Below are 15,767 nucleotides of genomic sequence, written 5' to 3'. Positions count from 1 at the left end.
ATAAAAGAACAATTCAACACATTTAGTTGTTAGAATCTCTCTGTTCAGTTCTTAGTAATTCGGATCACGTCGAGGACTGCTCTTGTTCTGAAAATGACAAAAAGCTCTCGTCAAAAAAAGTTATGATTATGTTGTCGCTGCTCAGTGTCGATAGCGTTATACCGTAATGGGAAAGGAAGAGACTGCTACATAAATGGGCGTAATCACACCGTTTGTCTCGCGTCAGTCCTATCCTCTCTTCCTGACATCTGGGGTATCAGCATATCCTGCTCCAGTGATGTCATGGTGACTTGCTTCCTACTTCGGAGTTGTTATGGTTACTAACATACCGCTAAGAAATAGGGTGTTGGCTCCCAGGTGTGATAGTACCGATAAGCTATCCTCCATAATGACTTAAGTTGAGGTGTGATATTTCGTAATAGTTATTTCCTAATAGTTCCTGACGTGCACTGCGAGACCTGTTAACTGTCTCATTGCGTAATACACGAACAATATATGATAAGTAATCTCACAAGCGTGTGTGCGTAAATATGCAAAAGCCATGTTGCTTCAAAACGCTGGTTAGGCCCTCTGCCCCTCTACCCCTCTGCCCCTCTGCCCCTCCGCCCTTGGCCTTAGTCTACTTTTTTTCAGGCTCTCAATCAATGGAAATCCGATCGAACCAAGAAATAAGCGGCAAACGGCTGGGTGACAATAAGCTGTCCTCCATCTCCAAGTTTTCCTTTGGCTGACCCGCGCCCATTTTTCGCACATGCTCTTTTTTCTTCTGGTCTTTCGCTCATAGAAGCATAGAAATTAATTTAAGGTTTTACATGTATTGAAAGCAACAAAAATAATGATATAAAAAAAAACAAAAAAAAAAGAACTGTCCGGAGCAGTTTTGCAGCGGAATATTAATAATAAAACAAGGAATTCCTATTGCTAAAAATAGCCACTGCCGCCCAAAAGCGTCATCTTCTGAGAAAGAACGCCATTCTAATGACGTAAGAGAGTTTGAAACCAAATGTTAGATGGCTTTGCCTTTTGTGGTAATGATAAGCTACGTGAAATACTAACGTAAGGAGAAACCAGTCCATGATCATCCGAAAGGAACACGGAGGTCTAACCAGCTTATATTTCAAATCATTTCAAGGTGACTATTATCTGGACATAACGAGAGCCGAGATTTTAAAGGGGAATTCAAACTACATTATGAGTGTAATAATCGACATCGATCATTATCCGAGCTTGTCGTCAGTCCTACAGGAATTAGAAAAACAAGATGTACAAAACAAGGGTCCATTTTGTACCACAAAGCCAGCGGAGACGATAACAGACCATCAGCTGCGAAAACCAAGGTCATTCACAACAATCGCTCGAGAGCCGCCTCAGGAAGTAAAAGCTTTGCGTAGAGGGAGCGATCCATCTGCTGAAAGACCCAAGAAAATAGAACCTCGATTGCGAGTCCAAAGTGCACCGTGTCCTTCTGTTGATCCTGCTTTACTACAAGGCGACTCACGCCTCACCGAGAATGCTAAAAAACTCAGTGATGAGGAACTGGCACTGTTGTACGAGGACATCCTTAAGCCTCTGGATTTTAATTCGATTCTGTTTGAACGAATGCAGCTAGGTGAACGAATCTAACGCTTTCGACAGTGGCACGATTGTATAATTACTTTGATGTAACCCGACGTCAAATTGCGGCAGCCATGAAAATTTCACGAAACTCCGGTACAGGCAAAAAATATCATTTTACATACTGTGTCTATTTTTCTTGTTATGCATTGCTAATTAAATCATCGACAGGGCGTTTCTAGAATTATCTTAATTGGAATATTGGAAATTGTTTAATGAAAGTATATTTATTTAATGGAGTAATATTTCACTTCAAGTTTCATTCCTGCTCGAAGACTTATTGAACAGAGTGTTTTTGTCCAGCTCAAAAATCACTCCCAATGTATTATAGTTGATCGAGAAGCTTCTCACTTTGCGAAAAAAGATGGCGAACATATCGCCAAAAAACCTTGGAATAAGAATTGTATCGAACATTTAATGGATTTAAAAGAATAAAAAAAGAACAAGGAGTCAGTTAATAGAACAGAAGTTTATCGGAAGTCATGTAGTCGTTAAAAAATAATTTAAAAAACGATGAGACTATATTGTTATCAAGTTTTGAAAAACTTATTGATTTTTACAGATCAATTCGTTTATTCGCTCTCAATTTTTTATTCACGATAGTTGAATCAGCCTCACCCTCACTATCACACCACAGAAATTTTGAGCTCTCATCTAGTTTTTAAGTAGTAATACTACAATGAATGCACAGTCCTTGTGCTCGAACACTTGACTAGGTGCATGTCCAATTTCTCCCGCATTTTTTTAAATATACAGATGCATGGCCTAGTCACCTCGTCTAAATAATTAACCGCTATTTACCTCAGTGTCGGTGGCTAGTAGTAAATATTCATCGAGCCGCGGAGCCGCGAATTAAATATCCACCACTTGTGACCGACTCCGAGGTGAATGGTTGTCTTAGTATATAATAACACATTGAGATAATATCGCTCAAAGAGATGTATTGAACTAATTTATTCCTGAAACGATAAAAATATTTTCGGGCGCAAATCTCATACGAGTTGCATGGAGGTGACCAGCAAGGGATGTAAGGAATTCTAGTAGCCAACCAGAACGCTATACTCTGTTTTAGTGTATACTAACATTCGCTATTTCTAAATGGCTATGCCCTCTCCTTTAACAATATTTGATCTGTGATAATTTTTTTTACCATTTTAACTATTGCTGTTTTTTTGGTTTTCATTACGTGTAAAATTTCCTATAATTTGTAAAATGTAAAGAACACGAAGAGAAAGTTTTGTTGTTGTTGTTGTTGCTGATGGCAGCCGGTCTCAGTATAACTTGAGTACCAACGTGGAGAACTGATCCTCTGATCTACCTCTGGTCTACTTCAACTCTTTACCACTGACATGGTTTCATTTCGATCTTTGTTACCACTTTCACACCCATTACCGGAACTATAGTTATTCCCGCAGTCCCCCCTACAAAGTTTCAAAATGTTAGTCACGAGAATTGGTTGTTAAATCAAAATGTATGCCCTTGATTATATTTTCTTCAATCTCATCACCTGTCTTCTTGATAGTACATTAATATTGTTCGGAGAAACTATTCTTTGGAAACGCCTTGGAGAGAAAGGGTAAATTTGTATATCTCTTCTAATGCCAGCGAAGATCGCAGTACTTATCTATTCGTCTTTCACATTCCTAACTGAAGGCGCGCAACATCAGTTTGACCACAGTTCTCTCCTTACAAGCCTTGGTCTTCTCTTTTATCTCGCTCTTCTTGCCATTTTCTTCTCTCTTCCAGTACTTTAGCTTGAAGTTCGGCATATTCTCTGGAGTAAAACAAAAATTGGAAATGAAAATAGAGGAAACACTTACTGGAACGGAGTTATCTCGGTAACCTTTTCTAATCCTATGTTGCAAAAACCAAATTGAGAATTCAGTGTGAACGATTTTGGTTTTGAACAATATTTCCATCATGTTTCAAGCGCTTTTCCACAAGTGTCTTAGCACTACAAACAAAGTAATCGTGGTGAGCAATCGGAACAAAGGAGAATATATCGAAGGATCAATGAGAAATCAGAGTAAAGCAGGCGAACTGCCAAAAGAGCGGGAAAAGGTGAGCGTGCACACAGCGTTAAGGTTTAGTTTTGCACCTTATTGGTTGAAAAATTGATGCGAGTTTTCTAGACCAATCACAAAGCGAAGAAAAGTAAAACTTATGTAGTCCTCGAGTGGACATTACTCTACGTCATCATTTCTATGTTACCTTCTTAGCGATATAGCCTTGCTTTTCAGGTCCATATTTATTGCTTGTATTCTTCGTACTTCTTCCCATAAGATATCTTCATTCTTGTTAGATTCTCTCCACTTTAAAAATAAACCTGGCCACAGGACCTGTAGAAAGGGATTGAAAATGTGAACGACCTTGCCAATTTTTTTTTTGTTTTTTAATTATTATTATTAAAATAGCGGCCTCTAAGGTCGGATTTTAGTAAAATTGAAAACAAAATTCTAAATGCTATTATACTCTTTTACATCTGAAAATGCCTTAAAGAGCAAATTTTCATCAATGCTTTTTAAAGGCAAAGATTAATATTCTATAGTTTCACAAACATTCTTTTCCTTCAATTTAATAACTTTCAGTAAGATCTGTGGACTTACAAGACTTTGAGACGCTACAGAAGGCCACAGAACAGAGTTGTTGGGTTCGTACATAGGATTTAACAGAGGCTTCAGGATATCTGCTTGGTTCAGATACGACCTGTGCAAAGGAAAGAAGGAAGATGTGGATAATTATTGACAACTCGAAATCAGTTCAACAAATATATTCCATGATGCCCTACGCCTGTTCAGCAATAGATCGCAGATGACGTCGAAATATGGTGAGAAGAAAAAAGTGTCACACAAGGCCAAGCCGAGTGTGTCAATGATGTTCTTGCCACGTTGTTCAGGAAAAGGAAGGGGCATTACCTTGAACAGTTAGACGAGGAAAGCAAGGCAAATACTTAGTTAAAAAAAATAAAAAAAACAAAAAAACAAAATCACATTTGTAGCTTACCATAAAGAAATGGTCTTGGATTTCAGCTTTGCTGCTTGTCTCTCACCTTCGTTATTGCATAAAAACGTACCTTTGACGACAAAAACATTGTTGAGTAACAAAATAAGAAACTATATCATATTTCAGTACAAGGAAAGTTTTCACTCGGCTTTATCTTTTAAGGAAGGTTACTTACCGAATTGTGAGGAATATGCATGTTCAAAAAGTGCGATGAGAAAGCGATCATTGAATTCAAAAGAACATGGAAACTGCTGGTAAATCTACAAGTAAAGAAAACAACACATTAGTGTTAGATAATCACCTTATCCTCCTGGCATTAAACAGCCATTTTCCACTGAATGTTGCGTGTTACCCAACAGCCACTATAATTATATTATATTATAATAATATCACTCTAACCTGCCAAACACAATCCAAGAAGAGGAGAAAAACCGGGCCTTGTCCCTTGTACCTATTTGTAGACAAACCCACTTTGACGCACCGCTCCGCGAATGGATGGCCACCACGCAGCCATTCTCTGTCAATCAGCCCTTCAAACCTGTATAAGATCACGGGAAATGGTTAGAAATCTGCACTGACACACGAAAATGCAGTGAAATGAGCACAATATCGCCATGCTTCCGTGAAGATGCCACTTGCAAGGACAGTGTAGCTGAATCCCCTTTTTTTACTGGGATGATATTTTATTTTGTTTAAATATGAGATAATTATGGAGAATAGATTTCGAAATTTTTTGAGGGAGGACCCTTCGACAAACTCGCGTCCCTTGTGTTTTTTTTTACAAGCCCCCAACCCCCTTCCTCACCCCCTCCCTCGACCCCCCTTTTCCCCTCCCCTCCCCCTCCTCAGTTAAAGTGAAATAGGTTCCACCATCCCTGACTTGCAACTGTTGACACGAAGAAACCAAGATTTATCATAAATTGTAAAGTTAACTCATAAAATTGTTTTCCTTACCCCTTCATTGTTCTACAATGAGGGTCCAACAGAACCTGTGTTAATGATGTCACTTGTAACGTCGCATCCGTTCCAGCATCACCATGTACTAACACAGTTGTGCCTTAATAAGCAAGATGATAATTGGAATCAACTGCGCTGGTCAGTGACTGAAGTGTTTAGCTTCCAGACAGAACAAAATTTTAACTTGAAAATAACCATTCAGCTGTTGCCATAAATATGTTTGTATTATCAGCTGAGTTGATTAAATGTAAATTGTCCCCCGTAAAGAGTTTCTAAATCAGACTTTTCGAGCAAAAGCCCTTCATTCTCTCTGAGGAAGACCTGGTGCTCGAGGAGTCAGCTTTGGTAAGGCTGGATTTTGCATTAACCCTTTAACTCCCAGATCAAATTTATAATTCTCCTTACTATCAACCATACAATTCTTATAATGTTAGTTCAGAGAACTTAGTATTGGATCAACTAATTATCCTCAAGTTGATATTTTCCTTTATTCTTGACACTTATCTGGTTGATATTGTATTGATATTGTAAGGAAAAATTCTGTCTTGGTCACTCATGGGAGTTAATGGGTTAAATTGGATTTTAACCATTATTGCATGGTTAATAGCAATGGACTGTGCCAATTTTATTACAAAAATGAAAAGACAGAAACTGAACAAAACCACTCTTATCAGTTTCAAATAAAAGTGTCACTGTCACAGGGTTTGAGCTAGGATTTGACTATTTAGGGTCAATTTGTCCCTTTAGCTTATTTTTGGGGGGACATTTTCCATTTCTGAGGGTCGCTTAAGCATAGGGAAAATTTCAATCTGAACTAAAATTTTAAACATTTAATGAAATAGCAACAAGTTACATCGTAAGGTGGCATGCTTCTTTTTATCTTTCTCTGTAAACTCTTAACTGTATGATTCTCTTACAACCAGCGGCTGATCATGGCCACTAAAATAATTAAGAAAGTGCCTATTTGTAAAAGAACAAGACCAACAACTCTGTTGTGCCATTATCATTTTAACAATATCATATTTGTTCTTGCTTCCACATTTCATTGCAGATCCTTCTTAGTTAATTAACATCTTACATGTACATTTATAATAGCAGTATTTCACGATTTCAAAATTCTCCTGTTCTTTATAGCCCACTCTTCAAGGGCTAATGAAAAATCAAAGTCCACAGAAGGTGGCTCCTCGATGTCTATGGTCATAAGTACATCTAACCTGTTGGCTTTTAGTCTGTTTCTCAATGCATTTTTAATCCTGTTTTGGGCACTGAAGCCTCTCTCACAACAATTTCGGGGGAAAAGCCTCAATTTTGAACATTTTGTCAAAGTATCCAGAATTGGATGAAACACTACTAAAGTGGTTTTGGGAGAAGAAGAGTCAGGATAAGTTTAAAAGTCTTATTTTGAATCACAATTTTGTAGTTTAAAAAAACAACGCTCTACTCAGCCGAGTTCTGTCAGATCGTGTTGCAATGTTTACACAAGACGTGGGAATGACTGCTTCTGATTGGTCAGTTTCCGATGTTGTCAAAATGAGACAAAACAAACATCTAAATCTTGCTTCTCTCATCTTTCACAAAAATTGCTGTTAGCGTATTAATTCTGCGGCTAAAACCAAATTGTTTATTGAAAAATTGTGCCGTTTATGGTCGAATTTATGTTGAATTTCAACTCTTGCAATTTTTTTGGGGGGCACAAATACTTCAGTAAAATTTGTCGCAAAAATCGCTCGCTTTTTTAGGGGACAAATTGATCCCTGAATCATTTTTGGACGGGACATGTTAAATTTCATTGCGGGATTGGCGCAATGGCGCGGCCTGGCTCAAACCCTGCTGTCATTCTATGATTATTCGATGCCTTTGATTATGAAAGTTCTCTTTTGTAGACACACGGTTAACGAAAAAGAAATATCATTTTCTTCAATCTGCCATGTGGTTTTACACAATAGAGAAAGGCTTTTTCCCTTCAGTTTCACACAAAACAGAGTCATATTTAACCCTTTAACTCCCAGAAGTTATCAACATGAAATTTCTCCCAATAAAATCCTTACATTATCCAGCAAACAGCTTATGAGAATATTCAAACTCATCAGGTAGAAGTTGTTGTCTTGATCTAACACCAAATTCTCATAACTAATTTACAAGGATATGTGTAGCAGCTGGAGGGGAGAAATACCAATCAGATCTTGGGAGTTAAAGGGTTTTAAATGTACCTTGTGTATCCAAGCATTGTGCTATGTAACAAGCTGTTGATAAAACACTTTGAACATAATCCAACCAGGAGCTTGCTTCAAGTTTTGACAGCCATGAGTTCATGCTGAGTTTTTGATCCAAACTGGCTGAAAACCCAAACAATTCCACTGTTGTTTAAACACAGTACACAGTATAAACTTCTCAGTTTATAACTGAATGTTATTTCCCATAACATTGACATGAAATCATACCAGTTACTGAGGCTTTGAAATAATTAGCGCACTAGTTGTTCATTTAGAGTGCTTTTCATTGATTTTCATCAAGAGCAGTATTTTGTTACATCTCTCAGTTAATATGAGCCCTAAGAATGGTCAATTTTGTAAACAATAATTCACTGTATGGCCTGCTAAATTCAAATTTTGTTTTTGAATTGAAATTTTCTCCTTCTATTTGAGCCCAGAGATTTAATAAATAGGCCTCCCATCCACTATTTTTCTTGCATCACTTATATTAAATTAATCTGCTTGGTAAAGACTTATTGAAATCATGACTTCTTTCAGTAGTGGCAAAGTATGTCACTGAATTATTACATGCAGACATACAGTTGTCCACAATATTGAGCATTACCTAACTTTCCAACTACAGACAGTGTCAACTGTCAAACTGCAGTAAGGCTTGTTTGGGCATTCCCAAAATCAAAAATGTTTATCCCATGTGCCAAAGACATAATGTTTAGAAGAATCTGAAAGGTAAGTATTTATTTTTGAGGAAATATTTGGACTGTATTACTCAGGCTGAGCCATTTAGCCAAAAGATTTCCATACACATCAATTTGTTCTTGTCAGATTCTTCTCCACCATTTGTCTTCAGAATATGGAATGAACATTTTTGCTTTTTATCACTGTTAATGCACATACCTTCAGCAAGTTTTGCAATACTATCAATGAGCGCTGGGTATCTCTCGATGCCTTGATTAACTCTTTTCCACTGCGGGTAATGTGACTCTGGCTCCACTCCTCCTCCTGCAAAAATAAACAAACAACCCATTACCAAAAAGTTTACACAGACAAAAATCATCTACCACATTGTGCAGATCATTCAGCAAAATGCCTCGTCAGATATTGGAAGATTTTAAAATAGCTGTTAGTAGAAATTCTTGTGTGCACTGTGATCAAGATCCATTGTCAATTTAACAAATCTACCACAATTTTCCAATGTCTACAACCTTACTAATCATAGAAATGACATCAACAATGTTCATAATTACAGTGAAGCCACGAGGCACACCCAAGTGTGTTTGTTTCACTGCAAACAAGGTACAGCCAAGTAGTTTCACCGTAAAAAATTTTGAGCATTGTCGACATCATGTCTGAGACATTGGAAAATTGAGATTGATTTGTTACATCAGTTGGTGAAGTAAAGTGATAGAACAAATTATAAGCTACCTGACTACTTGGTAGTCATGTGACCAGAGGGTTAAATAAATTCAAGAGAAATGACTTGGGAGTAAATAACATCTCATTCAGTAGTATTAAGGAAACCAAAATAAGCTCTGGTGGACCACTTGGCTCCAAGTACAGACTTTACCTTTCACCCTATAACTCCCAAGATCTGTTTGTTAATTCTCTCCTCTATCTGCTTCACATTTCCTTTTAACTTAGTTACGAGAATTTGGTCCTAGATCAAGACAACTACTTCTATTTGATAAGTTTGAGTATTCTCATTACCTGTTTGTAGGATAATCTATGGATATTATAGGGAGAACTTACATGTTTATCACTTCTGGGAGTTAAAGAGTTAATTTTAAGAGTATTTAATATATAATATTCCATTACCTTTGCTTCTGCTGTTCATGGCAGCAGTGGACGATCTTGTGTCAATAATAACTCCTTTAGTTTCACCGCCTAAAGTAGCATTGACCAATCTCTCATCTTCACGACTTCTCTTGCTTCCTATCGCAGTTAATGGCTGACCACATCTTAAAAGAACAACCTGTGTATCATGCAATTATATTTGCTTGAGGTTTTGTTTTGAAAGAGAAGCTGTTCTGTAAACAACAAAATGTTCATTAAGTTACAATTTAACATCAGCCCTAAAACAAAAATAAGGTAAGATCCTAGAGCAGAGACAGCTGTAAGAAAAATTGTTGTTCTGCAATGAGTTTAATACTGTCCTCATTCACAGTAAAATAAAGTGCATGCATTCATACTTCAACACAGAGTAGACTAATTCAAAGTCACTGATTAATTCATACATACATGTAAGGGAGGTGTGCAGCAGCTACTGATATGTATGTTAAGCGCAACAAACAAAACCAAATTCAAAGCAAGCATGTACCTAAATTGTCAGAGTCTATGAAATAAACTATGAGTACCACGAGGCAGTGCTAAATCAGGCTCCCACTGTAGTAACAAAATGTATATTCTCACCCCATTCCGTTTGTGATAGTAGCTAAGAACAGGAAATCTTCCAGACTGTCTAAACTGAGCAGATGCCTTCAGAGTATCATCTGACATCTTTGCAGGTACTACAACACTAGCTGGATAACTTGGGCATACCTGAAAAAAAAAAAAAAGAAAAAAGTGTTTACAAAGGTTTTAAGATGGTCTCCAAGCAAGTTTCCAATTAAACTTATTTTCCTTGTCTCTTCCTTTGAAAATATATTTATTTTTTTAAGTACATTTTATTTTACCTAGGGTTTTTTCATATATAGATTACAAAAGACATAAAATATGGTAGAACTTATTAAACAATCCTCTTCTGCTGAAGTGCCTTCTTTTGTTGTTATATATCTGCAATTTATAACTTACAAAAGAACTAACCTCATAATTACTGTTCACATGACTGATTCTCCAGCCCTGTGTCAATGCAGAGAGTTTTGAGAATTCCATTTCTGTACTAAATAAATCCCAACCATCTTCGTCAATGGCTCTTAGGTGTCGGTAGAAAAAAGGATATCTCAGATTTGTATTTTCTGGGGAATGAACAATTCCATGTGTGAGTGTAACCACGACTAGACACTGATTCAGTCAAATATTGTAGTTTGCAGTATTCAATAGTATAAATTCATCTGATAGTGTGGTCCCATTGTCCAGGATTAGCATAGTCATGAGAAGTAATGTTGTCGGTAGTGATAACAGTTGTTTCTACAACCTGAGCGGAATTCATCATCACTCAACTCTAATGATAAATTACCCACAGGTTGTAGAAACAGTCAGTTAGTACTACCAACAACAGTACTTCTCACTCATCTGAACAATAAGACTACAATATCACATATCCTCCCCCCCCCCCCCCCAGGTTCAAATCATAGTATAAATTTTATAAACCACAATCAAAAATAACTGTACATGCTGTTAAGAGTTTTCAACAGTCATAACATGAAACCCAAACTGCTAATCAGAAATAATTCTACATTACATCTTATTGAAAGAGTTTGGCAATAAATATCCTTCCAAGTGGCACACTAGTAATTAGACTGAATTGCAGCGTGTTCATAATACTCATTACACATCCAGGATTGGAAAATTCTCGAGCCACTATATTGAATTCTTCTGCTACTTTTCCATGTCCTTATTTCTAATTCAGATGCAAAAAATATTCTCCAACCTGTTTCTTTACACTAATAGCCTGTAACTACCTCTAACCTGAATATATTAACATTCAGTTAATGTCAAAAATCACAAAAGATTTTACACCAGGAACCCATGCAAGGAAAGAACTGTCTAATGCAGTAGAGCATAGCTTAACCTTTCAGCTGTATGTCTTACCAATTGTTGAGAGAACTTCAATAGAGGAAGCTACATTCAATGCCTCTTCAATTTGGCCAAACCTCAGTTTAACCAAATCAAAGTTTTTACAACAGATTGTCAATATTCCTTGCTGTCCTCTGACTTTTTTCTCCACTTGTTCCACTGCTGAGTGCAATAGCTACAAGTCAAACAGATAGGAAAAAAATATATACTTCTCTTTCTCCTAAGACAATGTGTATAGAGCAAAGGAAAATAAAAACTACCTCAAAATCATTTTGACTTGAAAGTAATTTTAAACAATAGCAAGCAGCTGTTTCCTAGAAGGCTGTCCTTCTGAATTTGTTTTATTTCCAATTTTTTAATGTATGGTGATTTAATCCTATTCTCTTGGTAAGGTAAAAGTTTATGGATTAAAAATAAATAATAACATATAGATTTAGCCGAGCCTAAAAGCGGAGCTCGCATTTTTTTTCCCACATGTTGCAAGAGCACAACGCCTTGTCCTGGCCAGGACTAGAACCCAGGTTGTCCAACTTGGAGCCCAGTGCACTGACCACTGGACCACCGGACAAAGCCATGGCATTGGCATGCCTGTGGTACAGTTGACCACGCATGTTAAAAGTAGCACCTTGTACGGTCGTATGGTCGTACGGTCATATGGGTGTACGGTCGTACAACCAAATTTTTTTGGCTTGATGGGTTACTACTATTTTGTATAATTATGGGGCTACGCTCTGCAAGCTCTGCTATAAATAATATTTTTTCTTGTGAATGAATCAGAAACTTACAAAATGATCCTCACAAGAAATTGAGATTGAAAAAGAAGCACAAAAAAAAAGCCAGGCATGGACAGGGTTCAAACTATCATGTGACAGGCACAAGTTAAATCCTTATCAAAGCCTGGAGAAGGCTTCTTTCCCAATAACTATCTTGATTACAGTTTAACCCTTTAACTCCCATAAGTAACCAAGACAGAATTTCTCCTTACGATATCAATACAATATCAAGCAGACAAGTGATGAGAATAAAGAAAAATATCAGTTAGAGGATTGTTAGTTGATCCAATACCAAATTCTCAAAACTAACATCACAAGACCTGTATAGCAGACACTAAGGAGAGTTACCAATGGGATCTTGGAGGTTAAAGGGTTGACTGTTGGAATAATTTTGTCACTTGCTTGTACTGATCTATATCTAAGATAGCATCATTTTGGATGAAACTGTTGAATGCTACATTAATTATCCAACAAGGTGTACTTCAAATTCAGTGATGTACAACTAGTGAATGGATATTCTGATGTTCAGCCTTAGTAAATAGGGGACACATTTCCAGGCTTAATTTTTAATAGAAACTGTGGTATCTCTCAAATTATTTTTCAATTCATTGCCTTTGGATTTTCAGGCTTCATATCAACTGGTTAAATTGGGTTACCAGGACAACTCTTCGAATGATAAGAAATGTTTTTCATATTTGCATTTGGAAATGAAGGTAAATATTCAGATAGTTGGTTCTGAAAATTATCAATAATTTCTTTCCTTTTTTCAGCAGATGTGCCCCTCTCTTGGATTTTTTAGAACAAGCTTGAAGAGTAAGCAAAAATCACCTCAAAAACCTTCAACCATAAAAACCAAAAAGGTCACAATAAGTATACCCTGGGGAACTTTGAACGTCATAATACTGAAGTTAAACATTAACCAGATCACAAGTTTGACTCTGAATACTTTGAAATCTTTTCAAGTAACTCAATCAGTTCGTATGAAAATGATTTGCTGGCTATTGTTATTAGTAAGTGACTTACAATTAGCTCATCCTTGTGTTCTGTTCTAGAAGAGAAGATCAAGTGATGACCTGTCACGCACAAAGTTCCTTCCAGATAAGCCAATCCTCTGCGCTTGAGATACACATTGTCAACACGCGGTGATTTGATATACTCCACAAACTCCATCAGTCAGAAATGATCACATCAGTAAAAAGCAACATAAATGTTTAAAACATCAAATTTCAAAGTTATCGTGTATTTTCATCGCGTTAATCCGGCTAGTCCGAGCAACCACGCAATGTGAGCCTTCTATCAGCGGATGTACGCATAAATTCAACATGGCGTCAAGGCAAGCGCTCGCACCTAAACTTTATAAGAGGTTTCTGCAAGTTTGCGAGCAATGGCCGGTCGACCAGAATCGGTTAGGAAGGGATCTCGGAGAACATCTGAAAGGGAATCTTGTACCTCGTATAAAGAATTCCCAGATAGACGTAAGCTCTTAGATTTCTTGTTTCATTGATCAATCTGGTCCGTGTGTCTTGCTGTTGTCTTACGTAACCTGCAACTGAACTGCACTGGGGCGCTTTAGATATAATGATTAAAAGAGCGTAACTACGCGATCTCCTCAATGGTTCATTAAATAGATGCAGATTTTTCAAAATAAACTCCTTAGCTTTTCGTTTTATGTGAATATAAGCTTGAATCAAAGTAATTTACTGTCTTCCTAACGTCATTTATGGCCTTTTTTATTTTGTAAACGGTAAATTTTTATTCTTTGATGGTTGTATTTAGAGTATCTAATGCTGAAATTTATTCTTTCAGCCAAAAGAGGCTGAAAAGATGCTGGACAGTCTCTTAAAGATTAGTTCAAACTACTACAGAAATAAGGTTAGTTTAAAGCTGATCATGGTCTAAATTACGAAGTTATGGTCGACGTTACCCTTTAGAGATGATAAATTTTGATCATTCTGAAGTTTGTATAAGTTTTTTTTAAATTATTGCTTGGCAAATTAATTTCTACTTCACAGTACCCCCGTCAAAAAGAAACAGCATTTACTACAAACAATGTACAGGATTGTAAGGAGGCTGCCTCATATTATCTTTCATCAGGTATTACTTTGTGTCTTACACTGTGTAAATAAAGTGAAGGTTTACTCAGCATATGATACTGTAAGGAGAAATTAAATGTTAGTCTCTCTCTGAGGAGTGAAAGATGTAAATAAATGCAATTTTAACTGAAACCCTCACCATTTCCAAAACTATTTGTTTACACTACATAACCTATTTTCTCTCCTCCAGATTTTCAGAAGAAATCAAAACAGCAAAGTTGGTGGGAAAGACTGATTCGCAAGAAGCCAACTGCTAGTTAAAACAGTGATCTAGTTGCACTGAGTCCAAGTAGTGAATGGAGGTTGTGACTGGATGACAAAATCATAGGCATGCAGCAGTTTTACTTTTGTCTGCCTCTCAACCAACTAGATACAAAAATGAAACCAATATTTATATTCTCATTCATGTTCTTTCCCTTAAAGCTGTTTACACTTTATTAATTTGATATTAATCTAAGTTCTCCTTGTCTTCAGATTGGTCTATTTTAGCTTTGGTTTTATGAAACCCAATCAAAAAGTGCCTTTAATGCTCTCCACATAAAGGTTAACCACAGGGGCAGTGCTAGAGTTTATTAAAATCACAGAAGAACCACACTAAATTGAACTCCTCAAGGAAACAAAAAGTGGTTGGAGTAAGCAGACTGAAATAATGGGGTCAAAGGAAATTGGATCTTGTTCGAGTTACTAGGGAGTTTGAGTTAGCTGGGTTCTTCTGTACCTTCAATCAGCATTTTTTTTTCATTCAATTTAGGTAATAAGAGGGAGCAGAAACTAAGTTAATTAGACACAATGCCCAAGAGCAGTGCTTAGCCAGACTGGAATTCTTCTGAGATTAAAATAAGTTCATTAGCATAAATTTTGATATTTTTTATCTTTTTTGCTTTCAACCAGAGAATACAGTCATTAGGTAGCTTACCAAGAGGGGAGGTGGGGGAAGTATTTTTTGTCTACTGGTCAAAACATGGTAACAAGCACCTACCTTGTGTTTGATATTTAATAAGAAATACATTTTCTTGAGATCTTGTTTTAAAAGGTTTGAATTCAGGATTGAAATAAAGTCATTTGTAAATATTAATTTGCCCTTTTTTTCCATTTTCTTCTTTAGCATCTTTACACATAATCCTTAGATTAAGTGTTATTTTCTGCACTCCAGGCTTTGACAATTTTTTTGTTGCCATGGTTGTCAGGAAAAGCTTTTTCACATCTAGATTTGCAGCTAAAGTCTCAATCTTGGTGATCATTTTAGCAAGCTGTAGTGTTTTATATTACATACTGATTATGGTATAGAACATACTGATTATGGTATAGAACATTTTGCATCAAATATTATGTACCACTGGGTAAATTGTACTTTCCCATCTTTATTCCCATGAGAGGAGTTA

The 15,767-nt window shown here is 36.6% G+C and overlaps 2 protein-coding genes across 2 annotated transcripts; one reads left to right on the top strand and one right to left on the bottom strand.

Moving 5' to 3' along the window:
- Positions 1-2,009: 2,009 nt before the first annotated feature.
- Positions 2,010-13,557, bottom strand: LOC131772023 (myotubularin-related protein 9). Its single transcript, XM_059087933.2, has 15 exons — positions 13,316-13,557; positions 11,535-11,694; positions 10,587-10,738; positions 10,194-10,322; positions 9,600-9,756; positions 8,682-8,786; positions 7,785-7,910; positions 5,572-5,674; positions 5,017-5,155; positions 4,793-4,877; positions 4,618-4,687; positions 4,221-4,320; positions 3,826-3,953; positions 3,305-3,388; positions 2,010-3,035 (listed from the first exon to the last, which is right to left on the bottom strand). The coding sequence occupies exons 1-15, from the start codon at positions 13,460-13,462 to the stop codon at positions 2,945-2,947; spliced, it is 1,776 nt and encodes a 591-aa protein (XP_058943916.2). The 5' UTR covers positions 13,463-13,557; the 3' UTR covers positions 2,010-2,944.
- On the top strand, positions 13,494-15,460 carry LOC131772025 (ubiquinol-cytochrome c reductase complex assembly factor 2). The gene is made up of 4 exons (XM_059087934.2): positions 13,494-13,767; positions 14,099-14,164; positions 14,305-14,386; positions 14,576-15,460. Exons 1-4 carry the CDS (start codon positions 13,615-13,617, stop codon positions 14,644-14,646), a joined length of 372 nt encoding a protein of 123 aa, XP_058943917.2. The 5' UTR covers positions 13,494-13,614; the 3' UTR covers positions 14,647-15,460.
- The last annotated feature ends 307 nt before the right edge of the window (positions 15,461-15,767 follow it).

The sequence above is a fragment of the Pocillopora verrucosa genome, chromosome 5 (assembly GCF_036669915.1).
Source record: "Pocillopora verrucosa isolate sample1 chromosome 5, ASM3666991v2, whole genome shotgun sequence".
In the NCBI taxonomy this organism is placed as follows: Eukaryota; Metazoa; Cnidaria; class Anthozoa; order Scleractinia; family Pocilloporidae; genus Pocillopora; species Pocillopora verrucosa.
The sequence above is the reverse complement of the archived record's forward strand: the minus strand, read 5'-3'. Positions and strand labels throughout refer to the sequence as shown.